This window comes from Melanotaenia boesemani, chromosome 12 (assembly GCF_017639745.1).
Source record: "Melanotaenia boesemani isolate fMelBoe1 chromosome 12, fMelBoe1.pri, whole genome shotgun sequence".
Taxonomy (NCBI): Eukaryota; Metazoa; Chordata; class Actinopteri; order Atheriniformes; family Melanotaeniidae; genus Melanotaenia; species Melanotaenia boesemani.
In genome coordinates this window covers 13,059,711-13,086,872 of record NC_055693.1, presented here as the reverse complement: position 1 = coordinate 13,086,872, position 27,162 = coordinate 13,059,711, and the positions used below count along the sequence as shown (strand labels likewise).

Genomic DNA, 27,162 nt, shown 5'->3' with positions numbered 1-27,162 from the left:
TCTGTGAGTGTGGCAGAATGTTGTTCAAGTTATCATTAGTGGATGTGCGCTAGGTTCTCTGCGAATGTCCGTGTACCTGGTTATTTGTTGTAGACGCTATAATAGAAAAACTACAGGTTTTGAATCCTGAAAGATGGGTGCAGAAACAAGTTTTAATGATGAGATCAAACACATAAAACACAGAGTATAGAGTATAGTACACATTAAAATATGTTTTTTAAAAAACAAAACAACTAATAACAGTAAATAATAAAGTACAAGGGGTCATGAGTTGGTCATTTTTTTTTTATTCAGTAGGCTAATGGAAAATGGATAAAAACAGTCTCTGAACCGAGATGTCCGTGCTCTGGCAGCTCTGTAGTGTCTGCCAGCGGGCAACAGCTCAAAGTGGTGGTGGCCAGGATGAGAGGGGTCCTTTGTGATGTTCACAGCTCTGCTGAGGTAGCGTGATGTAACAAGTTTATCCAGGGGGGGCAGGCGACAACCAATGATCTTTTCTGCAGACTTAATAACTTTCAGTAGCACCATTTTGTCTGCAGCTGTACAGCCTGCGTACCACACTGAGACGCAGTATGTCAAAATGCTCTCAATCGTTGCCCTGTAGAACGCCACCTGCAGCTTCTGCTCCACGCTGTTCCTTTTCAGCAGCCGGAGAAAATAGTGCCTTTGTTGAGCTCTTTTGGTGATGGCAAAGGTGTTTAGTGACCAGGAGAGGTCCTAACATATATGGACTCCAAGGAGTTTGAATGGCTGCACTCTTTCCACAACCACATCACTGATGTGGAGAGGCAGAAATGATGTGTCACACTTTTTCCTGAAGTTCAATATCATCTCCTTTGGTATTGAGGGTCAGATTTTTAACCACACACCACAGCCTCGCAATCTCATCCCTGTATGTCCCAAGAATTTCCAAGTAAAAATTAAACACTGCATAAGTGTGCATCACATGAACTCAAATAACTCCCCAATTCATGGTAAATCAGACAGGCTTCTTAGTATTTTGAAATTTTAATTAATGTTTATGCATTGTGCATGTGCAGTGTAATTATCACAACAAAACAACCAACCAAACACATTCATTTCAGGCGATTCAGCACTGGCAGTGTAGGCTTATGTTGCTTTTAAAACCACATGCAGTATGTGACCACAAATGACACACTGTACACTGCAACCACTGCAACCACCACTGCAACTTTTGGTTGCATTTTTCCTTTTGTCATAAAAATGGATGCCGCAGACACAGCACACATTGTCTTTATCTATCAAGATAAAAAGGAAGGAAGGAGAAACAAAAGTATTTTGTTTAAGGTGAATTCATCAATCAGTCAGTCAGCCATATTAAATATTTAAAATAATGTCTCAAAGGCAGCTATTTCTGTTACAACTGGCCAGCTCGACTAAAAGCTTGCAAACTGAGTGGGTTGGAGTTAATCTGATACGGTGGGTGACTACTACAAAAGTCATCTCTTATAAGTGACAACATGAAAAAATATACTGAGACACACAAGCCTCATATTATATACGTTCAACTGAAATATTTTTATACAAAGACCCTGATCAGGGCAATTTTTTTTTGCAGAAGGAATTATTAAGGTACAAGGAATTTAAACTGCTAAATGTACCACAGTTTTAATATCTCACAGGATTATATTTATTTAGCCACTTGGGGGAGTATTGAGCTGGGTGGGTCACATGAGTTTAGGTTTATCTGTAGGTAGTGTTACTTAGGATAAGTTGATTGTGGGGAAGACATGGCTCTTAGCCGACCCACTAAAAGCAGGGTACGCTAGGGTTGGGGCAGGTTTAATTCCCTTGCACTGTTCCCAGTGTAATTTGGATGGGTTAAATGCAAGAAACGGTTTATCAGTTGAGATTAATAAAGTTTGCTGTTTGCATGCGTTCACTGTGGACGTTCACATAAGTTCACAACTACTGGCAACAAAATGTCTATTTAGTTGTCATTTCGCCTCTGTCATTGAGGATTTTCTGGGTTTTTTTGCTGAGCATTGTTTCTCAAAAATGACATCTCTGTGAGGACATGTTAATGTATAACTAGCCAATCAGTGATACACTGATTTATTTTAATGATGCCAATTAGGTTCAGTTACATTTTTTTAAAAGGTGTAAAAATGTTCATCAAAAGGGCTATGATTTTTAGAACAATACATTTTCTTAAGCAATTTTACCCAAGAATACCCAGCTTATTTTTGTCATAACCATTTGTCATCACATGGTGGCAATGCAGCATAATCAGTGGTGCATGACCATCAGTAGCACTACGTAAGTTTACTTGGATCATGACGCAGCTGCTATGCCTTCTCCTCCCCGCTTGATGTCACTGTTATCTCAGCTGTTTGTGTGAAACTACACCGCTGACCTTCACTTCCCCTCCCCCTCTCTGTTAGTCTGTGCAGGTTTGCACCATCATGTGTGCTGAGGCTGAAGCATGCATGTGTGAAGGAGGCTGTCTTCTGCTCCAGCTCCTCCTCATCTCCACCGCCACCATCCTTTGCTCTGCATCCCTCTGTCCACGAATCAGCATTGCTGCTGGGGCTGTCACAGCAGCTTCAGCATCTTTCCATCATCCATCTCTGCACCATCCTCTCCATCCTTGGCAGCATTAATTTTTCACTGTGAAGAGGCGTGCACCACCTATATCTTAAATCTCTCTCCTCACTCCCAGAGTTTGGAAGCTGAATTAGACAGCAGCCAGTCAGTCACATCGTGGGCGACTTTACCCTGCTACATCCCCATTCTCTCCCTCCGCTCAGCTGGGCTTGTCATCTCAGAGTCTCCCTCTCCCATCGTCTTCACCATCGTTCACTCTCTAAAGCACTGTTTGGCAAAAAGCAGGCAAGCTGTCTCTTCTTCCAAAGAAAGTGTATTTTGGTTGGGCAGCTGGTCTTCCGCTGTCCCTCTGGAGGATGATCCTGTGGATGAAGACAGAAGAAATGGCCCTTGGGGAGCTCTTGGAGAGACTGAGGACTGTCACCCAAAGCATAGGTGGGTGACAACAGTAGTCAAAATCAACCGTATTGCCTGTTTGCCATCTTTATTGCTGAGTGTTTGTACATGTTTGCTTTAATGCAAATATTGGTGATGTGCCTTCATATGCAGGTAAGATATATAAATGAGGCACAACAAAGTGGTTTATGAAGAAAATGCATGGTCATCATATCTAAAGCTGAAGAGCAACATGAAGTCATATTAGGTGAATCTGTTTTTGTTACTGATGTCCCTGCCTCAAGCTAGGCATGTTTTGGTCCAACATTGTTTTTATCCTAATATACATGTACATGTCATATACATTTTGCACTTTTAACAAAAACTGATTCATATTACTGGATTTTCTGAGAATGTGTTACATGCTATTGTGTGACAAGAATCAAATGTGTTTTTAACATGATCAAATTGAAGTATTACATTGAAAGGTTTTCCTACTATTAACAGCTTTCTGTTAAATAGTCCAAAATATGACATGTCATCTGAACCCCAATCACAGAATGATTTGTGTTATGATACACTATCTTAATACTCCCATTTTTTCAGTTCTCCACCCAAATCAGAAGAAATATTTGGAAAATATTTAAGAAAAAAGCTGAAGACAGAAATGGGAGATGTTAATAGATATATTATTGACCTCTTTATCCTGGGATAATTATTTAAAATTATTGTCACTTCACATATTCAGCTTATGTAGGTTTTGATGTCAAGTATATGCAGTTGTTTGGTGCAGCACTCTACACTCACTCCTCCCACTTTCATATTTAGACAAAGCTTTTATTTCTAGTTGTGCACATTCATTGTGCAGCTGAGATTTCAGAATTCAGCTATTTTGGTCAGTTACCTTTGTTCACATTGTATACCTGATGTTGCTGCATTATTTGTTTTTGATTAGAGGACAAATGTTTCCCTTTTGCTAGAGTAATGCCCCTAATATGATTTCTGGTGTTGCTCTTTTCTGTTTTGATCCGTTTATAGAGATCTCTCTTAATCCACTCACTGCCAGAGTGCAGCAATGCACACAGAGTTGGAAAGACAGTGGTTTGTTGCATATGTCTTGATGTCTTTAAGTTCAAATTTAGAGAATATATTAGTGTTCCTGTGTGTGCAGGTATGTTAAGTTTAAAGCTTGTATGTTGAGACATACTGTATGGGGTATGCTTTTTTGTGTGTGTGATTTCTTGCTGTTATTATAAGTGCAGCGTCTCCAGCTCTTGTTGCATCCCTTACACCTCAGCACCAGAGATGGTGAAAGCTTGGCAGTAGAGAGTGGGTGGACTTGAGGAAGGAGGGGAATATAGCCAAGTCCAAGCTAGCAAAATGAAAATGTAGAAATTTAGATTCAGACATTGAATTTGAAGTTGCATGATTTATCTATACTAAAATGAAAAGAGTCCCCTTTACTTTTTACGCTGATTACCATTCAGTGAGCAGCATATATTTTAACATTCAGTAACTGGTGGCTGTTAACAAGGAAAGGTGGCAGGTATGTGCTATAGCAGGAGGATGAGAGCAGTAATCGGCTTAGAGCAGAGTTCAATAACACTGATTAGAGAAGACAGAAGATAGGAAGGGAGAGTGACAACAAGAGATTCAGTCATCTCTGGATAAAAATAATTTTGCTTTGTCTAAACTGCAGACCTGCTTTTAAAGGAAGTATAAAATACAAAAAACAAAAATAGTGGTTTTTATTTTAGTTCCCCAGAGAAATCACTGTCAACACACTATCACCTCTGTTTCAGATTGTGTTTTTTGTCTGGCTGGATTGATACATGAGACAAATAAGAAGATCATGTTGCATCCCAACCGATGGACGATTGTATTTTTACACTTTCTCAGAAACTATTGTCAGATGCAGGGTTCCAGTCCATCTTTTTAGTCTATTGTAGCCTCCATAGTGAAAAATGAGATGAATAAATATTAAATTCCTTAATATGATTCTAATCAGTGATTATCAATGCCACTGGCCTTCATCCTGCCAATGTCTCTTAAGGGTAATGTGATATATATTGTCTTAGAAAGCTTTTTGGGCATTTGACCTACTTCCAGTTGATTTAAAGGAACACATCCGGTTAAGTGAGTCATTGGTCTCAGCTTTACCAGGAGGAATGTTTTCTGCAACCATTCAGTGTTTTTTATTTTTCATGTAAAAGGGGCACGTAGTGCAATTATGGGTTGTGTTGTTGTTGTTTTTTTTTGTTTGTTTGTTTGTTTTTGTTTGTTTGTTTTGTTTTGTTTTGTTTTTTGTTTCTCCTTCTTTTTTCCAGCTGATATAGCAGTATGTGTTTACACCTTTCTGGTTGCGTGTGAAACAGTTTTGTTTATGCTTGTAGTTTAGGTGAGGCAGGAGGGAGCAAGAGATTTATGAAAGTGTTCGAGCTTAACTTAAAGTAGCCCAGCTGTCTCAGGGGTAAATGTGTGCTATTTAATCTTAGTAATTTGGTATTGATCAGATTTTCCTCTCATGTATTGTTTGTTGTATCTCTTGCATTATTTTAAGACAGCTTTATTAAAATAAAAAAATGAAAGTTTAATAAAAAAAAATGCTATTTTAAATTTCTCCTGGGATAAATAAAGCATTTTATATTTAATTTATTTTAACAGGGACATTTATAGATCAGGTTTGAATGTTAGAGTTCTTTGGTAACATAATGTGAGTGCTTGATTCGTTTTTTGTTGGAGGTCAAACAAGCTGTGCTTTTTATCCCTAAAGGCAGAGCAGGTGTACAGGCAGATGGATCCAGCAAGCCACTGTTAGCCTTTAGTTAGTTGGCCAGAAAGACACAAGTAGAAGTGCTACAGTAACAAAACATTATTGGTTTCTTTTCATTTACCAGTTACAATTTTATTTCAATTTACCACTGAACAGTTAAAACTGTCTGCAAAATTTAATTGAACTTTGATAATCTGTTTATGTACTGATATATTACAGTTTACCGACTGATGATCCTCTTAAGATACACCCCAATAGCTTTGTTTCGTGAACTTTTCCTGTATCTGACTTATGACCAAAGTATTTGGCCTTTATTTAATTATATTTCCCAACAGTTCATCAGGCCATGTGATTCATTTTTGTTTGCTGTGTTTCCTTTAAAGATGGCATACACAGTTCTTTTGTAAAATCTCATATTCCGTTTGAAAACTTTTATTACAACTTTGATCAGCTGTAAAAGACAAGGTTTCAAGCCTCAAAATAATCTAATTTTTTTGAGGCTTGAACTGAAATCCAAATAGAAAATTGTCACAGCACACAGACATGTATTAGCCTCCTGCCTCCTGCTGAATATATCAGCCCATCAGCTTCTTTAGTACAAACATAGTAACAACTAGGCAAGATACAGTTTATTTAAACACATCATAGTCATTAATAAGTCATGTAATTAAAATAGTGTCCTGAGTCAATGTGCAAAATGTGGTTTTGAAAAATCAAAGTGTCTCAGATTTCATTTTACTTACATGTTTGTAAAGTTATCTTATTTTTTGGATTAAATTTAATGTGTAATTCAATGACGAATTATTTCATTTAGTCAATGTTTTGAACTTGGTTTGATCCAAGAAATCAGAGATATTGCTTGGATAGTTTAAAAAGGAGCATCAAAATTCCAACTTTGACTAAGTGATTACATCAATTTACTCAAGAAGCAAGCATTAAACCTAGTAGAATGAATCAATGTTTAATTTATAACTTTATTATAATTGTAAGCATGTTAACTTACTAAACCTACTAAAGTGCCAATGCGAACAGCTATAGAGCCCCCAACACACATGTGCCTTTTTATTTATTTATCTTTTGGTGGTCTTAGTAGATTTCAGAGCCGTCTAACACTATGTTGTGGGGGGGGAAAGAAGGGCAAATTGTATGAGTTTTTATGTACATATCTTTTTTTCTTCAACACATGTATCATGGAGTACAGGACGGGGCAGTTTCACTGAACAGGGAGCTGATGTTGTGTGTCTCACCCCTGCAGTTGCCTCATCAGTATGTGGGTGCAGCCCCTCTCCCAACACTATGCTAAGCATAAACACTGCAAGCTTCCCTTTGCTTACACAAAACACACACACTTAAAAGCCTGTTAGAGAATGAACCCCTTTCTTCCATCAAGAAGGACTTGTTTTGTTTACTTTCTACCTCAGCAACTGAAGATGTATTGATACCACAAGCTGTGTACACAGGATTAAGATTTAGTTTTGTTTTTTTGTTATTTTTTTTTTTTTTTACTATTTTGCAGCTAATGGGTTTTAGCTGTTTTCCAGCTTTTTTTTTTTTTTTTTTTTTTGCATTTTTACCAGGACTTCAATGAATTGAGGGACCCAGGATTCAGAGAGGGAAGGAAAAGACAGATTAGCTAAGGAGTAGAGGAATATAATCAGCCTGAGTAGCAGAAGGGGATTTGTGTTCCACCGGCTGCCCTCTGCTTCTGTTGCACTCCACTCTCCTCCCGCCTTGTGAGGAGAAAACCTTCGCTTCTCCTAACTGTCAGTAGTTACACTTGCAACAAGATATGTGTGTGTTCATCAGAGTGGCGGTGTGTGAGCAGAGCTGAGCCCATTCTCACCTCTACAGAGAGCTGTGTTTATTGTAGAGGTGGTAGAGACAGTGACTCAGCTTTTTGTGCTTCCTGTCAGTTTTGGACTGTGCTATTTTCTTTAGTCCCCAATGTGGCACTGCAGAGGACACTGGATTTGTCTTGTATGTATTCATTGCAGAGATTTCATCACAGGATGCATGTAGGAACAAGTCATTTTGGTCTAGAGTGACTGGCAAATTATGACACAGAAGGATCCTTCACATGTCTCCATTTGGGAGCTGCGTTTTGGAGTCTGTTAAAGTGTTCAGCGGTGCAGCAAGGGGTCTCCCTGGATGACAGTTTGTCTGAGCGTGTGAGACCAGCAGCCAGTTCTCATGTCTCTACATGAGTTTTTGCGGGAGGGTGGAGAGGTGTCCTACCGATTCATGAACCGCCTCAGTCATCTGATCCAGAACTTTGACATCTCTGGACTGGGCTCTCCCTTCCCTTTCAACCCTGCCAGCCGCAAGAACTCCTGGAGGGACTGGGATGGTAAGACTGAAGGAGGAGAAAAGATTTGTGCTTTGTGTGTGTGTGTTTGTGTGTGTGCGCGTGCACATTTGCATTTCATGCTTTAATAGCAACTTTCCTGAACTGGAAAGTTACATATGATACTACACATGAGTGTTCATGTGCAGGCATATGTGTGTATGAATGCATAATATACTCTGATTTAAGCTTTGGCCAGAGTTCTGCTGGGCATTATGCCCAGAGCCTCACACAGTGTTTCCTGTGTCTTTGTGTGTGTAACATTTTGAGTATGTGACTGCGCAGCTTAAACAGCCACTTGGGTTCGCAACTTGCAGATCTCTGCAGCTGCACTGACATTTTTCCACTGCAGCAACGGATTCCTCGGCAAATGCAGCAACTGCAGCATGCAGCACTTCTCTAGCTGATGAGCTAAGGGCAAAAGGGATGGGAGCTTCTGATTTAAGAATCTAAAATTTTTAGTTTGAGACCGTATTAGTGAGTCTGTTTCCTCATTGAAGCATTGCTTTTAGCTTCTATTTTTTAGAAGGACTGCTGACATGTAGTGGGAAAGAATGGTAAGGAAATCCAAGAAGAGTGCACCTGAGTTGGATAAAGGAATACCAATGGTACCACTTAAGCCACGTGAGTCAGGGGATTTATGCATGGTCTTTTTTTCAAATCTTTTGGGTTTTTTTTTTGTCAGAAAATAGTTATGTTTGTTTTTTTCTCCAATAAGCATGACAGTTAAAAGCTCCAGCTATACCTTGTATTTATGGATTTCTCCTGTCAGCATATATATGGTTTTACCATGCAAAGACTCTGCTTACAGTATGTGCTTCGCATCTACTTTGTTAGTTGCTGAAACTGCATGATTTCAAAGGAAAATTTAGTTTTCCACCCATCTCTGGCAAAGTCATTAGCCATGAGGAGAATTCATGAGACAGATCATGCTCACACTCTGTATAAGAAGAACAACTGTGATACTTTACAACAAACCTTGCAAGAGAATAATCATAAACGTGTATGGAATTGTTTTGTTTTTTTTTAAATTGTGGTGTGATTTTGTTTTACATTTGGTGCTCAGTAAATCAGCTTCCTGTTCTATATTCTATATAGTTTAGTGGTCAATACTTGTAAGGCAGCTTTAACCTTGGTTAATATCTACAAAGTGTTGTAAATGTGCTCCTTATTCACAAAAAATATTTATACAGTGTGCTGTTCCACGCAAGCAGTGCTTTTTTTATTATTTCACAAACACACCCTCAGACACTAACATGCTATGTGAGACTCTTGCCAAAAAAGCTGGAGAATCACCAACCTTCTGATTGGTTAATGAGTCTTCTATTAATTAACACTCATTAACCTCCTAATATCTCTATTTATCAGATGCAAACATACAATACAATTACATGTTTGAAGACATTACATGTAAAATATAAATGAATAATGAATACAGAAAAATTGATCAATTAAAATTTAAGTTTAGTCGAATACACTTCTTTGGACATTGTTAAACCTGCAGCTATGTTCTCCATAAGGCAAACAGCTGTAATGACTTTCTATTATTCAACTACAGCTGTGGGCTGCAGCCATAGCCAGGACACATAGATGTAAAGGAAAAACAATATAATAATGTGCCTTAAGCTTTTCCATATTCCTGCTATGGAAATGCTTCAAAACTCAGTTAATATCTAAATTTATTTATATTTAATTTGGGGTCCATTTATCCAAGACAAGAGAAACCAGGAAAGGTGTTTTCTTAACTTTTCTCTTTGATTCCATGTTTCAAAACAAATGAAGATGCAACGAATCAAACTTTAAATGTGGTTGTTTTGGACAAGGCATCTCTTTAGTGATGATCCTTACTGACAATTTTTCATTACACTTTAAGACACTTTAAGGCCCATCTGCCTCAACTGGTAGGGGTGGAGAAGACAGGAAAGATGGAGGCACAGGCATCTAAAATTTAAACCAGGGAGATCTGCTGAGAGATAAGAGGAGAAATATGTTAATGATGCAAATACTATCATGAGTTTATATATGGAAGATTAGGAGCAGAGAGATGAAAAGGACGTGCTCAACTCATCATGAGATGTCCCTCAGCAGTCTAAGCCTATATATATATATATAACTTTCTTTAAATATTTAACTTCTAACCAAGTAACTTACTGTACTCATAACAACGCAGACGTAAGGAAGATGTAATTAGAAACACATTTACTGTTAAACCAAGAGCAAGATATCTGCCCTCTTTCATCCCAGTTACCTGTTTCTCCATATTTCCCACTTTCTTTTCTCCCTTCAGTCTGCTCTGTAAACCCTGATCTCTTGCTGCATTTCTTCTTCTTTATATTTTTGGCTGTTGGCAAATGTGAATTGGTGCATTACTGCCACCAAGTGGGCTGGAGTGTGGACCAGAACGTTTCCAAGAGCCCAAGTTGTCAAAACATTAGTTTAGTTTATCTGCTATATTTTCCCAATTCCATGTCACATGTCACAAACAATGCCCAAAACTATTTTGTCCAAACCTTTTTGCAACACTGTAGTTTTCTAAATAGATAAACACTGGATTAGGAAACACAGAATGGTAACTGTTAAATGACTGAAGTGAATCTTTTTCAGAACTCAATGAAATTGAGTCTAAATTGATGTATTCTGTCAAGGAACAGTGTCTTTCTTTGAGAGGTCTCATTAGAATTGAGTCATTCACTAAGTTTGTAAGAATGGGGTCTTTTCATTGGAGTAAACAAGAATAGATGCTTTCAATTGATGGTCACTGGTTAAATGGGGATGCAGGCAGTGTTGGAATGGGCTGTTCAGAATGGAGGCTTTGTTCTTTTGGTGCACATCTCCTGAGATAAGGCAGAAGGGGATTCTAAGTTTTGTTGGTTTAGGTAAATTAGCACTGGAAGCTGCAGTATCTGTAACATACTAGTATGTATTACAAAACATATATGGCCTGGCAATTTCTTTTCCTGTTCCTCACTGGGCATAAAGAGTCATGGCTGGATGTTAATTATAGGTCAGATCCAGTCACATACGGGTAGGTTTGAGACATTGTACTTTTTGGGGACAAGTAAAAATAGTTGGGTGAGGAGGGAGGGTGGGGTCCACCACTACACTGTAGCTTTTGTATACAGGGAAGGTAACCTGAGGTTGGAATAGGAAGTGCTCTCAGTTACTGACTGATATCTGCAGGCAGTGGAGCACCTGCAGCCTGGCAGCAGGTTAGAGGCTAGATGTGAAGTTTAGAGGAAGGTGGAGTCAGCATGAGAGGGAAGTTGTTAATGTGATACCTATGCACAGCCTCATGGAACAAACATTGCAGGAGTGGACTGAACAAGACTGGAACAAAAAGATGGGAGGAGAGGAGATGGCAGACTCAGAGTTCTACATGGAGGAAGATGTTGAGGTTGAGCTAAATTTTGGGTTTAGCATGATGACAAACTCAGAGCTGTCTGAAGCAGAGCAGAGGATTGTAGGTTCAGATGGACACTCAGATAGAGAAGAGTTGGACTGGTTTGTGGTTAAAAGACACTCAGACTTTCTGCTTACTAGTAAGCTACAAATAGAGGAGACTTCAGGAGAAGATGAAGGGAGCCATACTGAGGAAGATAATATAGCTGCTGATTCAGTATTAGTGGAGAATGGAAAGACTGAAGACAGGAGCGGAGTAGAGATGGATAATGAAGCTGAGGAAAAGATGGAAGAATTGGATCACTATTTGGGTCCAGGAGAGGAGGGTTGGGGTCATGTTCGGATTTCTCTTGAAGAGGTGGAGAGTTATTACAGATTTACTCGCCGCTGCCACTGGCTCTGTGGTAGGTGTCGGATTATTCTTTTCTCTCTTTTTATGCATTTTATTCCTGTATTGCTTTAAAAATGAATAATTTCTGAAATAAGTTCAGTTTTCTTAAATATAAACTCACCCTTGTTTTCCAAAGCAGACCAGAAACTGTTGTCATTGTTAGATCATTTTAGAATTTTATTTCATTTACCATTTTGCGTTTCTATTTAAAAACAACAACAAACTTTCCTACATCTCTCCAAGGCTGCCTCCTTAATTATTTAATTACTCTGTATATCAGCTCACTCTTCTGTCATCGCCATTAGTCAGGACATTACCCTTCTGAACCTTCACCTGAGCCCTCTTGCGCCTTGGCTTCCTTCATATTGCATGAACATAACCATCACTTCTCAACAGTTTCCTTAATCTCCATTTCTCGTTCTCATTCATGGCTATGACCTTAAGCCCCTTATTGCTGCTCTCCCCCAACCTCTCTGATCTCTGGCCCTCAAACCCCAAATCTGTTCTGTCCATTATTCAAACTTTAACATATTTTCATTTTTTTATTTGTATGACTTATTGTCCTCTGCTTGTCCATTCATCTGTCTACCATCTACCATTCATTCTACAATGTCTCAAGGAATTTTTTTCATATTCACCAATAGGGGATGAACTGATTAGGTTTAGGTGGCCAAAAGACAAGGCAGCTATACCCTCACACAACCTGTTTCTCACAAATGCCAACATTATAAACAGAAGTGGTACTTAATCTCATAAAGAGGTCAGAGGTCTTCTTCATTATAACATCACACATTATTTCTCTTGTGATTAAGGAATGCCATAAATCTGGACCAGTAGGGCCAGCTGCTACTGTAACTGCTACTAGGAAACTACTACTGTATTTAAATTTTTTTTATTTTTTGATTATTTTGATTTTTTGACCAGCAACACTGCTGTGCTGAAGATGTAGACACATTGCAGACCAAAAACAAAGCTTAAAGTCAAAGGAGTTGCATGTCCTTTGTTGTTGTCCTCATGTGAAAGGAGGAACTACTAGATAAAATAGGACCAAATGTCGTTTTGTTCCTGGGAGTCCTCCACACCTGTGTTAAAGCATCACTCCTCCACTGCTGTAAAAAAAACACTCTGAGCCCAGCACCTGGACTCTTGTGCTGTTTCTTGCACATCCGTTTCAGACTGGGCAATATGGCAAAACAAATTAAATTAACTAATTGTTGGAGCAATAATTATAGTCTCTGAATTGATTTTTATTGTATACAGTATATAACCTAGTTAAAATAGTTAGAAAGTTTATGTTACATTTCATAAGTCAAGGAAAGAGGATGAGCATTTCTTGGTAAGTTATTTCTTAAACATTAATAAACACTACATTGCTCCATTGTTCAGATTTTTATGTATTTTTTTTTCTCTTGCTAGCATAAAGAACCAAGATTTCAATCTTGTGGTCAAGCCTTAGTAATCTGTGTCAGTAGTGGCAGGAGGTCCAGGTGTGGGACTGTGACCCATTAATGTTTGACTCGTTAGCCACAAACGTGAGCGCGAGTGAACACTAATCCCGATTGCTAAGCCTCACAAAGTACATTAACTCCTCAACCAGCAGGTGGTATGAATGCAAGTGTGTTTATGTGCAGTTATATTGGAATACCTTTTTTTATTGTTTGTTTGTTGGTTAAGGTTTTGTTTTTTTTCAGTTCTTTCATCACAGAGGAGCAGACGACTTACTGTGATAAAGTTAAAAAATTAAGCTAGTTAAAATAGAAATTATTGTCTTGTAATATAATGATGTTCAAACAACTAGCAAAAAAATAATAGATGCAGCTAGCAAAGTGTAAAAATGAACACCAAAAGTAAACTTGGCTCTCATTAAAGCTTTAATTTTTTATCATCTTTCTAAGAAGATGCGTATGGTTTTGGTCATATACATAATTTTCTCTCATCAGATCATCATGATATCACTTACACTTGTTGATGAAGATGCAGAGAGAGTCTGGAAAAGAAACTGGATAGTTTCACTGCTTACCATCTGAAATACAGTAGCTTCTGATATTTGATATCACTAGAGGGGCTTTTGCAATTGTATAAGATGTATGAGTGGTGAGTGGATTTTTACACAGGTTAGGGAAATGGGGGAAAAAAAGTGATTGCAAAAAGGGGCTGAAGCTGAAATTAGAGGGGATTTTTCAGTAACAGAATAGCCTCTTTCTGACCTGGATTGGGGGGGTTTGTTTTGATGTGATATGCGTGGGAGTTTCTCTGGGCAGGGTGTGCCTGGCTGAGTAAGGGAAGCCTGGTCTGAAAGGGGAAACTGATGGAGGTCTCTTTGTGAACTTGAGCACATAAGAAGCATGTGAGAGGCTTTAAGCACTTTGCAGTTGGTGAGACAGCTGCAGCTTTGTGACAAAACCCCTCAGGCAATGCTGACCTTTATCAACATCAACATTGCTTAACTGAGTAACAAAACATTAAACATATAGCTATTCATCTGTGCCCCTTGTACTTGCCTGGCTTCTAGGCTTCTGTCATGTCTCCTTTGTTTGTTTGTTTTTTTTTAAAGGGCCTGTGTGAGCCCATTTGCTGGAGGTTAATTTGAGAGATGAGAGGAGAAGGAAGAATTTATATAGCGCTTTGGATAAAAGTGCTATATAAGTACAGGCCATTTGATCAATACCTGTTAACCGCAGAGGCCACTGGAAAGGTGTCAAATTATAGGAGAATACTTTATTCCTTGAAGGCACAACACTGATTTTTGCTTAAAATGAGATTTTGTTAAAATTGTTTAGGTAAAAAAAAAAAAAAAAAAAAAAACAGACTGTCCATAAGAGTGTGTGATCAATAATGTTTATCCAAGCACTGATGGCCTTTTGATTTACAGTTAATGGAGAAGTGCAGCATTTGGCAGATAACGAACGAAAAAGCAGATCGCTGTAACTGATGTATGCGATTTAATCTCACCTCAGGTAGTAATGTTAACAACCTGTTTGTGGTTGTTATATTAATTAGGTGTCTGGATGTAATATAAACATTGTTACTGAAACTTTTTTGAGCATCCGTGGAAACAGATTACTGTAATCTAGGTGTCAACCCTGGAGATCTCCTGCTGTCATGGTAGATTTAAAACCACCTGCTTCTGTAAACAGATGTTGTATCTCTGGGTGTATGTTTGGAGCCACTACATCACGCAGCAGGATTAATCAGTTATTTTATGTGAAGGATAACGACTGTTTTATGCAGTTTTTTATATATTTTGTTTTGTTTTTTTGTTTGTTTGTTTGTTTTTGTTTTTGTTTGTTTTGTTTTTTTGTTTTTTGCATCCCCTGTTTGTGTGTGGCTGACAGAATATGGTCAAATGTTTATATTCTATGTAATATTTAAGTATTGATCAAGTGATTTGTTAGATGGTCTGCCTTACAAGCAACAAGTCCTATGACATTTTTTGGATATGTAGGCCTTCTTCTAGGGTGTGTCTTTTTTGATGAAGCACATTTGCACTTAAAACATGACTGTAATGTTTTCCTAGGAGCTTCCATCTTAAGACCACATCCCAAGTGTCTGAACTTTGTTTTTTTGTTTTTTTTGTTTTGTTAAAATTAATATTAATGATGTTAATATTTAAACTGATTCTCTAATGATTCATTGTCACTGCTGTATAATTCTCTATCCTGGTTTACTGAGGAACTAATTTGTTCCTGATTTGTCCCCTGCTCATCTTCCAGCTGCTTCTGCTGATTGTTTCACCTTACAACTCAACACTCTTTTAGATGATTTGGAAGTGATGAACTTCTTTTTTTTTTGTTTGTTAGTTTGTTTTGTTTTTTTGTTTTGTTTTGTGTTTTGTTTTTTTTTTCCCTTGAGATTTAGTTAATGTCGCTTATTGAAAAAGCTTCTAACAATTTAATACATTAAGTGTTAGAATCTTTTCTTTGGTAGGTGGGAAAGCATTAAAAACAATAAATATTGTATAGTTTGGGAAACCAAAAGTAATTTATAAGTGGACAGAACTGACAATTCTGTATAATGGAGTGTACAGCAGGGACTTAACTTGAGGCCCACATAGACACTGTTGCCCAGTTAGGCAAAAGTCTTGATATTGTATTGCTACAGTCAGTGTGGCGCCAGCTGGTCTGAGAGGGAAAGAGTCAACAGGTAGTACGGGAATAAAGACAGTTGACCAAGACGATACACCTGAATGAGTCCCATCAACAAGCAGTTTGAGGGTGTGTGTGAGGCACAGAAATGGAAAGCAAAACAATCTCATTGCAAACAAAGAGCAACAATAAGACGTGTTTGGTTTGTTTAAGCTTCAGTCAGTGGAGTGTTTAAAGTAAAACCAGTGTTCTGTAAAAGATGCTGTCAATCACATTTGTCAATCACAACATGATAAACAACAGAAAAATAACATTTTAGTAATATTTTGAATATAAGACCAGACTAGGTTGAGACTTTTCTGGATGGTTTCAAGCCTCATGCTATGTTCTGTATTGATCTGTCTTGTCTTTGTAGATCCTAAAATTCTTCAGATATTTTATGTTCTTGTCAAATTAAAGAGAATATAGTAGATTGTGGCTGATACCTCTGATAAGTATAGGCAGTTACAATAATCCAACCTTGGAACAATTAAGCATGTGATAACTGTTTTTAAGTCATCTATCAAATATCAGATCAGGATACGATACCAAGATTCCTGGCATAAGTTAGAAGATTGGAACTCCAAAGTCCGCTTGTTGATCACAAAAAGGTGTTTGCCAAAAAATTAAAAAAAACCTTAGACTTGCTATAATTTAGCTTGAGGAATTTCATCCATCTTTTTACTGAAGGCAGTTAAGGATGTATGTGACATCTATCTTGGATTAAGAAAGGCATTTAGCGGCAAAGAACAAGGCTTTCTTGAATACTGCAGTGGTGGCTCAGCATGATTTGCCTGAAGAAAGTTAAGCAAACAAATAAGGACTAAGATAAAATCTCAACTTTGATCTTTACTAATATAAAAATCATCTGCATCCAGAGGAAAGTCCCCTCTTGTGATCCTACAGCTTTAGATTTCTCTTTCCATCATATTATAATCATTCTCACTTATATTTACACAGCTTTAGCCTGTTTTAACTTAACTGCAGCACCATATACAGTTTGTGGATAGTTGTTAGGCTCCTGGAGATTTCATTTTGTTGGGTGAGTTTTTAATTACTTTATAAAGAAAAGGAAAAAGGGTAGAAACCAGGGCTTCACATTTTGTTCAAGCTCTGTCTTGAGATGCAGTCTTTTAGCTTAAGTGACGTAAAAACTGTTATGCTGAGATATAAAATATGCAGCTATTTTAAGACCTTCATTTGGCAGACGGGAACAGAATTTCTTTTGTGTGTGTGTGTGTTTGATAGGTTATTATGTTATTGTTGAGCTACCAAATGTTTGTGAACCAAAATGCAAAACATTAGCACTGAAAGTGAGTTTATAGCAGGTTGTTGTGGCAGTTTTTCAAACTTTTTCTGTGTAATTTTATTTCCCACTGACCCTTCAATCTGTTTTATGGTGGAAAAATGTAACACAAACAAGCTGAAACACAACAAATCTTACATTATGAGAGACATGTTTGCATTGTGTCTGTATTTCAGAACAGCTATCAGAATCCAGTGAAGTAAGCGAGTGAAAGGGAAGCTTTAATTGGTTAAAAAGCAGAATTGCATAAATAGATCCCAAAATGAATAGATCTGAAAGCAGTACTAGAAACGTACTAGCATACTTACTGTGTTATGTAATTTTGTATTGTTTTGCTCTCAGTTTTAAGCGGAGTTGTGCTATTTGTACCTTTATACTCAAATCAGTACATGTGCTCCAAATATTAAGAACATTAAACTCTCAGGGAAAATGAATACATGCCCTCTAACTCTATTCTTTCATAATAGTATTATACTCCTACACTGATGTTGTTTACAACCTTTACTAATAAAGAGGTATGCATAGTGAGTCCCCAACATCCAGTTTGGTCCTCACTAAAATTTCAAAATCTCCAGCTCTGTAAATTAACATATATATATATATATATATATATATAGTTTGTAGCAGGAACAGTGTCACATATAAAAACTTAAAATGGTTGAACACATTCAGTATGAAAATGGTAGTAATGGAAAACAGAGACATATCTTAACATCAGTTCTGCCTCCAAAGATTACATAAAATGAGAAGACACTTCTTCAAGTTGGTTTACAAAAGAACATTAAATAGGTTAAAAAGGGGATTGCTTCTAATGTGATTAAATATCAGTGTTCATTTATTATCCAGGAGGCAAAAACTAGAAAGCAGTTTTAATAAATTCTTAGATTAGCTTAGGAACTAGATCTAAGCCTGTATGCAAGAATATTTCTTCTAAAAGATAAGAAAGAAAATGACAATGAAATCATGAACTAAAGTGATTGAGAACAGATGAAAGTTCTCAAATTTTTGTATTGTATTGTACATTTGTATCTCTGTGTGTATGTCTCGTAATGGGGGATTTGGTGTGTAAGGTTATGTGGATGTGTTGTATGTTTTTCATTATTGTTGTTTTTATTCTTTACTGTTTCTGTTTTGTTTTTACTTTACTTTACTTTAAAAATACATGTTAATTGATGAAAAAAAAAATAGTTAATTTAGATTTTGTGAAACTGATTGATTGAAAAATTAGAATTGTAAAAGTACATGAGCGAGAAAAATGTTTCCACTGCCATGGAGTTTCATCCTACATCTTAAATGGGCAGCCAAATGTTTGGATCCTTCAAATCACTACCACATGTTCTGAATACAGTGTAAAAAAAAATCACTTTTCTTCATTAATACTTTGTACAACTCCCAACTGTAAAACTGCAGAGGCAGAAGTTGGTGATGATCCTTACCTCTCCATCAGTGCTGCACTGCATAGAAATAATCCACTGTTTAATTAAGTTACATGTGGAGCCATCTAACAAATGCAGTATGGCTCCTCTACTTGATTGTCCATAATATTTATCAAATTAATATTCATCTCATTATTTCCAGAAATAAATTATATCATCACTGTGAGAAAAGTCAGTTTTTACCTTTAAGGTATGAATAATATGAAAAATATTTTTTTTAACTAATGATTGCTCTCTTCACATTCTCAGCAATTATTTGGCTGATTTATTTTAATTTTATTCAAACAGATTTTTAACAGTTTTGCAAGTGTGGAACTTAAGCTAAGAGGATCTACTAATACGTGTGCCTTTCTTTTTCCTCCAGATGAGATCATGCAACTGCACCACAGTCCCCTCCGTGCAGCTGATATTATCCCTGACCTCAAAAAGCAGTTTGCCTTCCTTTCAGGTGACTATTTTAATTAATCCCAGTCTGTATATGCTTGCAGTGATGTATTATTTTTTTATCTTAAATCTTCCTCTTGTATTTGCATACTTCATCTGAACTGTTTTCTTTGGACAGTTATCATTTGCAATTCAAATGTCATACCCATCCTTTTCCTCTTTACTGCCTTTCAGATACTGCTCCAAATACCTGCTGGCTTGTTTCAACTGTTAAATGAACTATGTTTCACCTAACTGCCTCTACACATCCAGTTTTTGATCAACATCATGTTTCATGCAGCTCTTATTTCCATTTCTACAGTATTATAGAAGCTGTCCTCTGTCTGGTGACCTTGTGCCTGCAGCAGTGTCGGGAACCATTTTGCAGAAAAAGATCTAAGCAGACGTTGAAACCATGACCATGCACTTGCTGTTGCTATAGCGATGAGAGAAGAAAAACCAGACAGATTGATATTCCAGGCACATGCGCTGACAGAGCAGCTGTTCCACACAGGGAGGGAGATTGTGCATGTTTGCTTGTGTCTACTGTCTGTGCGTAAGAGGAGATATCGTTGGCATCGACAGCCATCATTGTGTGCAAACACAGCAGCATATCTCTATTTCACTGTAGTTTTTCTTTTTACTTTCCATCTTGACATGTGTAATAATACTTAACACATAATGGAAGTGATTAATGTACAGGTTTTTTTTTTTTTTTTTTTTTATGGTTGTTATATCAGCATTTCTCTTTTTTTAAATCAGTTGCAGGGAAGAGTCACATTAAAAAAATATAAAATTATGCCAAACATCCCAATGCAATAATTTGTATTTAAGAGTAATTAAATTATCAGCTTATTTGCCATAGTTAGTCAAATCTAATCAAACCAACCCATCACAATCCCAAAAAAGACGCACATAAGCCAGAATTTCAGCTCTTAAACTCCTTTCTGTGGAATAAAATCAGTGGCTTCTTGGCTTATCATTTATTATGGTGGATATTTGTCTGCTCAGCCTCCTCTGATCTCAATGTGGCTCTACCTTCACTGCCCCCATGTGGCTACAGTGTCCTCTTTCTTCCTTTATTCCACCTGTAATCAAACAAAAAGCATTTTTTACAGACTAACAATGTGAAGCCTCACACTCAACTCATAAAAGCCATGACAAGTATTGATATTTACAGTCTCTTTGCTTGATGGTATCTATTATCATTAAAGAGACATTCTTAAAGCATTTCAAAATATGAAAGTTTGTGTTTTTCTTTCTCTTTCTTTAGGAGGTAGAGGAGATAATGGCAGCCCAATCATTGTGTTCCCAGAATTTCCTGCATTTGGGGAGATCACGGATAAAGAGTTCCACAACGTGCTGACCTACCTGACAAGTGTGCCAAGGTAAAATCCTACGTAGGGTGACTGTCTCACATACAAACGCACTCTCATCTCACGTCATCTCATCTTCATGGTTTTTACTTACCTAAGACATGCAAGCTGAGAGAACTGAACACAGAGTAAAACCGTTCAATGAAGACTAAATTCGTCTTTTTAAATTGAGTCCACCAGTAGGTGGCAGCTGATGCTTAATTACAGCCAGACTTCCTATTTGTTTAGCTGTACATTTTTACTTGAATATCTGCGACGTGGAAAAAAGGGTGAATTAAAATTAATTAGATGACTGAGGGTGCTCAGCCTGCTCCAGATCTTTAGTACACATGATCAGCCACTTGAGACATAAGAGGTAAAATTCCTTTTTACCTTTAAATGTCCGCCCACATCACCCTTCATTTTTTCAAGTTGACTTGCATATTTTTATTTATAGCTTTCTTATAGTTTAGATCTTATTGTTTTATTCTAATTTGCTCTTTCGTTGGTCTTGTCCTTCCTTCATCCTGATGAAATGTGCAAAAATAGAAACTGCAGCGAGTCTGACTGGCTCAAGCTGAATAATGCATACAGACAGCTGAGCAGAGCTGTGCATGAAGAAAGTGCAAGTCTGAGATCAACTTGCAGAAAGCCTTGCTCACACAGTTATGTATTTGTATTAGGACATGCAAATAACTGTGTTAATGTAGTTTTCTTCATGTTCGTTTTTTCTTTTGCTCTGTGGCTTTAATCTCTATAAAAATTCAAATACAAAACCTACTTTATACATCTGAGAGAGTAGAAATTTTTCTTTGGGCATCTAATGTAAATTCATCTAGTTTCGGTAAGTCTGTGGACTGCTGTCGGTTTTCTGCAGGAAGGTCATCCATGAGGGTGAGATGTGTTAAGGCTCAAACTGTTGTAAGTGCACAGATGGCTGGAGCTACCTGAGGGACAGATGTCCCCAACAGGACAAAGAAAGTCCAGGAGCAGATGTTCTGCATCTGTATTATGACCTTTCACAGCTTCTGTTTGTGTGAAATGTATTGTGTCCTAAGATCAGCATTCACTGCTGAACTAATGCCTATCTTTGACTTTCCCTTAACATGCATGAGCATTGTTGGCAGACTGTTCCCTGTCCTACTGTTTCATCTGTAAAGGGTTAAACTAATATTTAATAGACTTTTAAATCACTTGTTTTTTTTAAAGATAGAATTCACACTGATTTAACGTTAATTTATCATTTCTTTCTGAGTTAATGTACTTTTTTGTTACATTCATTAATAGTATTATCAGTCTGTCTTGCTATATTTAGTGACAGGCTAAGTTTTCTCTGTAGTTTCTGGCAAGTTAATAGTACATAAAGAACCTACAAGCAAATTACTATGAGTGTAACCCTGAAGGGCAAGCTTAGATTTTGTTTAATGGGCATTTTTATCAGAGGGGAAACCAAGCTGTGTGAAATCTTTCAAGTAATGTATTCACATATTTAATCGTGTTTTCCCAAGTAAACTTAATTTAAATTAAAGTTTTTATTTATATGGAAAAAAATCATGGGAAAGTTGTGAATTATTGTTACACCTAAATACTTTATAATCATGTACCACTAATATTTTGTTCCAGGTATAGCTGGGTCTGGATCTCTGTTTATATTTACAAAAAAATAAAAAATTATAGATACAGTTTAAATGATTTTAGGATAACCAGTCAGAGATGTTCACCACTGAAGCTTACAGTATTTCTGCAGCTTGCTTTTGATTTTTTTGTATGCAGATACATGATTGTGTGATCATAATTCATCTTACACTTTACAATAAGTGGACAAACTTTTAAAAAAGTATACAAACCTAAAGACACACTACAGAATTTTTGCAGATTTTCTCCCTCTTGATTCAGCATCCATCTTGCATCTCTTGCTTTGTCTCTTTCTCTCTTCCTCTGATAATGTATTTGTGCATTTCTTTGCTAAATCGGGTATTACACACCAGGTGACACGGTGTGTAAAGCAAAACTCAGCTAAAACATTATGCGGTAACCCATGAAAAAAGTTGAAGTGTTGTTTCTCGACCACTGTACGCTGCTGGGCCGCAACAGCTCCAGAAATGTGGGTAATAAATGTCACTGTGCCGTCAAACATTCTGAGAAAAGCGGAGTTTTTAGGTTGGAAAGTTACATAGTGCATCTTTAAAGGCAGATGACCCAACACACAGCCTTGAGGTTCAGCCTTGTCAAAAAATAAAATAAAATAAAATAATGTGCAGTTTCAGTAGAACGATTCTGAAACTCAAATGATGTAATTAAAGGCAGATGTTCAAATGGTATATTATCTGTTTAAAGATTGGTGTGTTTATTTACTAAAAAAAAAAAACATGTGTTCACCAAATTTAAACACTGGCATAGTTACTGCAGCAATGCTTGATTATTGACCAGTTAATTTTTTAATGAGGTAACAACTTGTTCCATATGAGTTTTAATATATATTTTGTCCAGCGTTCTAGACATTTATCTATGGACAGTTTTAGGAAATACCAATTGTGCCCTTGTAATTGTTCCAGCTTTGCCTTTAATAATGTTTGGCTTTACAAGAGGATGCACACAAGGATTGTTCTGACTGGTTTTTACTAATGGAATACATCTACATATTTGGTCAGAAATTAGGTACATTTTATCATGTGGATGTATACTCATTTTTCTGCTTAGCACCATAAAAGAAGAGAGGGTGCAGCAGAATGTGTGTTGCTTTGTCTGCATCTGCATTCATGCAGCAAATTTACTTCATCACTATATTGCTGTTAAACATAGCTTTTTTACAGCTCAACACACAGCTCAAAGGTGCTTCTGCACACTTTCTCCTGAGAAATCCAATTATTATGATGACACTCAAGCATGTGCAGCTGCAACATAATCAATTGCACTTTCTATAAATATTTATAAATACGATGTAGTATGTTCTCTTGTTGCCAGCACTGGTTTTCTCCGGGTGCTCCAGCTTCCTTCCAGAGTCCAAATATATGAATGTTGGATTAAATGATAGCTCCAAATTGACTGTTGGCTGAGAGTGAGCATGAATAGCTGTCTGTCTCATTTACCTCTATGTTGGAATGGTGGCCTGCATTGGGTCTATCCTGCTTCTTGCTTGGTGGCAGCTGGAACAGGCGCTATCCCTTCTCTGACCCTGATGTAGAGGAAATTTAATAAATTACTGAGGAAATTAAATGATTGAATGTGTAATATGTTTTACATTGTGGCCGTCTATTTGCAATGCAACATAATAGTGAATCAAAACAATAACTATTCAAAATCAGTTATATTTCACATAGGTACTGAGTTACACCAAAGATTAAATTCAAGACTCTGTACCTTTGTCAACATTGATACTGAAATGAAAGGGCTGGGGGGAAAAGGGGGGCATTTCTTTGTTTTTTTTGTTTTTTTTCATCATCTGGCACTGCATGTTTAGCAACCCCCCCCCCCCTCTCCCCCCCTCTTAACACACACACACACACACACACAATCTCAGCAGTTGTAAATGTCTTAGTGGTAAAGCTTTTGTTCACTCCACCCCTCCTCCTTGTCTTCAGCAGCTGAAATGTCAAGCAGTTTGTGCTTTTAAAGCAACCCTGAATCTGTACAAATAATTATGTAATAACAGACTAACCTTAGAGTCAGAATAATAAATACACACTGGAAAGATAAAACGGAAATGAAAGACCAAAATGAAAATTTAATAAACATAAAAGGAGGATTGCCACTAGAAATGCCAATGTAACAGCGATGGAGGCATCTTTAAACAACTAAAAGCTTACAGTTGACTTGCTCCGCCTTCTGTGTTTATCACACTCCTCTGACAGGCTACTAGAGCTGCCCATTACTTGCAACCATGTTTTGGTTGGCTCACATCCCAGCAGCTCCCAGTCTCTTATTGGATAGTTTAAAGATGCTGGGCAGGGAGTCAAGATGCTGGAATCTGTTGTGGTCTAGCTCCTTCTGCTTTAAACAGAGCAAGCTGAGATCTACGTCTTGTACTGTGTTTTGCATTCATGGACTTTTTTTTTTATATTATGCTACCATTTCTATGCAGTTTAAACGGCAGATAGGAAAAGAAATGTAACCATTGGAGGATTTATGGCTTTTTTTTTTTTAAATGTAATGTGATGATGGCACAGAGGGGCTTGTTTTCACCTGTGCTGTAGGTGCATCATGTGTTCAGGTTAGTGTGGGAGAGTCTGCTGGTGACAAGGAGATGCAGTTGCCCTCCTATGTTGTGAAACTGTAGGATAGCAGGAGTAGGGGTCACAGGGAGAGAAGTGAGTGCGTAATGCTGATGGCCAAGAAATCTGCAGGAGCTTCACAGCATCTCACTTTATGGAGCGCACCAGCTGTCCAAGAAGATAAGAGGCAGAATAACAAAGCAGCAAGCTGTGAAAAGGCTTCCCATCTGTGTCACCAAGACTTTTTTTGGACTCCTTTGTTTACAAGGACTCCCCAAGTTTCTTGTCTGTGTAGACTTATGTCAAAATCAATGTGTGATCTCTTTACCATTCATTGGGCTAGATTCTCACCCCCGAACCTTAAAGGTGGGCACAATGACTCTTTGGTTTGTTCTGAACATATTTCTTCATTTTGTGTTTCAGCTTATCATCAACAGACGTGGGTTTCATCCTGGTCATTGATCGCAGGCAAGACCGATGGGCGACTGTCAAGGGGACGCTCCTTCGTATTGCAGTAAGTTTGTGTTTGCAGATCATTCTGTCTGAATTATGTAGGAATGTTTGTGAGATATTTAATCAGCTGTTTTAGTGAAAGGTCCAGGAGCTGATGTGCACTAACCTTTCATTGTCAGCACATGCAAGGAAGAGGTTTGTTAGACCCTAGATACTCACGAGCACTGCACCAGTCTGCAGGGATCCTTAAGCAACCAACTGCATGCTGCCCAGAAATTTGAAATTGTACAAACAATGGACCACGGTGTCTGCACATTTATCTGTGTTTCACGCTGCCTGTAGGAAGGTGATTGCAGGGGGGGTCGACCCTCTTTCAGGGTTTCTTTTTTTATCCTAAAACAATGGACTCTTGATACACATCCTGCTCCACACTACAATACAAAGTTTTGGCTTTTATTACCTCCCAATGTAGCATGGACACACTATTATTGCTGATATTGCAAATGTTCTGTGAAATATTAAAATACTTGTAAAGGGCAGTTTTATTTCAACATTACATATGAGAAAGCTTTGTTTTTCACAGCAGATTTTCACAAGTCAATCATAAGCAATAAAAACAACAAAACTATCAATAAAATTTAAAACTAAGTTTAGTTAGAAATTTACAAAAAGTTTAAGTGTCTTGGAGACAGATTCAGAGCTATTTTTCCCCAACCTTCTCCAGACACATAGGAGACCACTCAGTCATTTAAAATGAAATTAAGCTTTATTAATCCCTTAAGGCAGACATTTACAGGTTGACAGGCATTAATAGGGGGCAATCAGTCAACCCTGCAATAATGTCCTGCTTGGAGTGATTCAGCCAGTCTACTAAATACATGATTAAAGCTTTTGTAGCAGACAGCCTCTTCAGTTAGTGAGTACATGTGAAGATGTGTTGGTCTGTGCAGTCGAGTTAAAAATCCTGTTTATAGTGACTGAGCTTTGGGTACTTTTATATATTTAAATTTATAATTGCTTATATTTTTGGATGTGGATGTGATTATGGGTCATTGTGCTTTCAAGGAAAGCTGCAGATTGTAGTGCAAAGCTGAGGTGGAGAAGATGGAATGTGTTTAGAGACGGGTCTTAATTAAGTCTCTAGTCATAATGTTCATTTAGCTGGCTCTTTGAGGGTTCTGTGGGTCTGTCTGCCATTCACAAAGAACAAGTAGACCATGACTATGAGAGCCAGCGGCCACAGATCCAAGCAGCATGGTTGAATGCTTAGAAGCTGAATTACACTTTCAGAGGGCAAGACTTGACACGTTTTGTAGTGTTATTATAAATAAAACCTATAAAGACTGAAGATATAAATATATGTAGAACTTAACATAGCTAAATCTTTCCTTCATAAAATGTAACTCTTAGGAAATTAATATATCATTTCACTTTAAAAGTCATTTTTAGTGGTTTTTGAAAAAAATAAAAAATCCTTCCAGAATTATTATTCTGTTCTGATGTTAGTGCACAATATTGCCTAATTCATTAATCATGCATAGAATAACAAATAGCTGCTCTTTTGTTGTACACCCACTACCATAATTTAAAAACATCTGCATGTTCCACACATTGTAGCTATCATCCGTTCAGATGGTGAATGACCATTTTCAGCACAGTTATCTTTTGTCTTCCAGCAGGTCAGCAAGGACAAATTCTGAGTTGATATATTAATACCACTAACAGTGCCTTTCCCAAGGGGCTTATTATAACAATGTATTTACCATCACGTCTGCTTACACCAGCATTCCTCCACTCACTCGGGTTGGAAGACCAATCAGGCAAACCATCCATTAAGGTCATTAGCTAATTAAAGCTGCATTAACAATAATATTGCTTCAGGAGGGGAGCTAAGTGTCTACCCTCGATCATCCAACTGCATCCTCAGCAGTCCATCAGTGGGTGTCAGTCATGACATTTTAATTGGCACTTTATTCATTTTGCTGCCGAGCTGAGCATGTCGTG

General features: G+C 37.4%; 1 protein-coding gene across 9 annotated transcripts in view; it reads left to right on the top strand.

The window, feature by feature from the left end:
- The first annotated feature begins 2,458 nt into the window (after positions 1-2,458).
- mcf2lb (mcf.2 cell line derived transforming sequence-like b) overlaps positions 2,459-27,162 on the top strand; it is a 41,262-nt gene continuing 16,558 nt past the window's right edge. For 2 of the 9 annotated variants that reach the window (XM_042002476.1, XM_042002470.1), the window contains exons 1-4: positions 2,459-3,003; positions 19,081-19,164; positions 20,413-20,527; positions 25,129-25,219. In XM_042002476.1, the coding sequence (XP_041858410.1) occupies positions 2,925-3,003; positions 19,081-19,164; positions 20,413-20,527; positions 25,129-25,219 (369 nt within the window). In that variant the 5' untranslated portion in view covers positions 2,459-2,924. Of the gene's footprint in view, positions 3,004-7,710; positions 8,064-8,406; positions 8,685-19,080; positions 19,165-20,412; positions 20,528-25,128; positions 25,220-27,162 lie in introns of those variants that run through there. The other 7 variants (XM_042002474.1, XM_042002471.1, XM_042002467.1 and 4 more) reach the window with 6 other exon arrangements.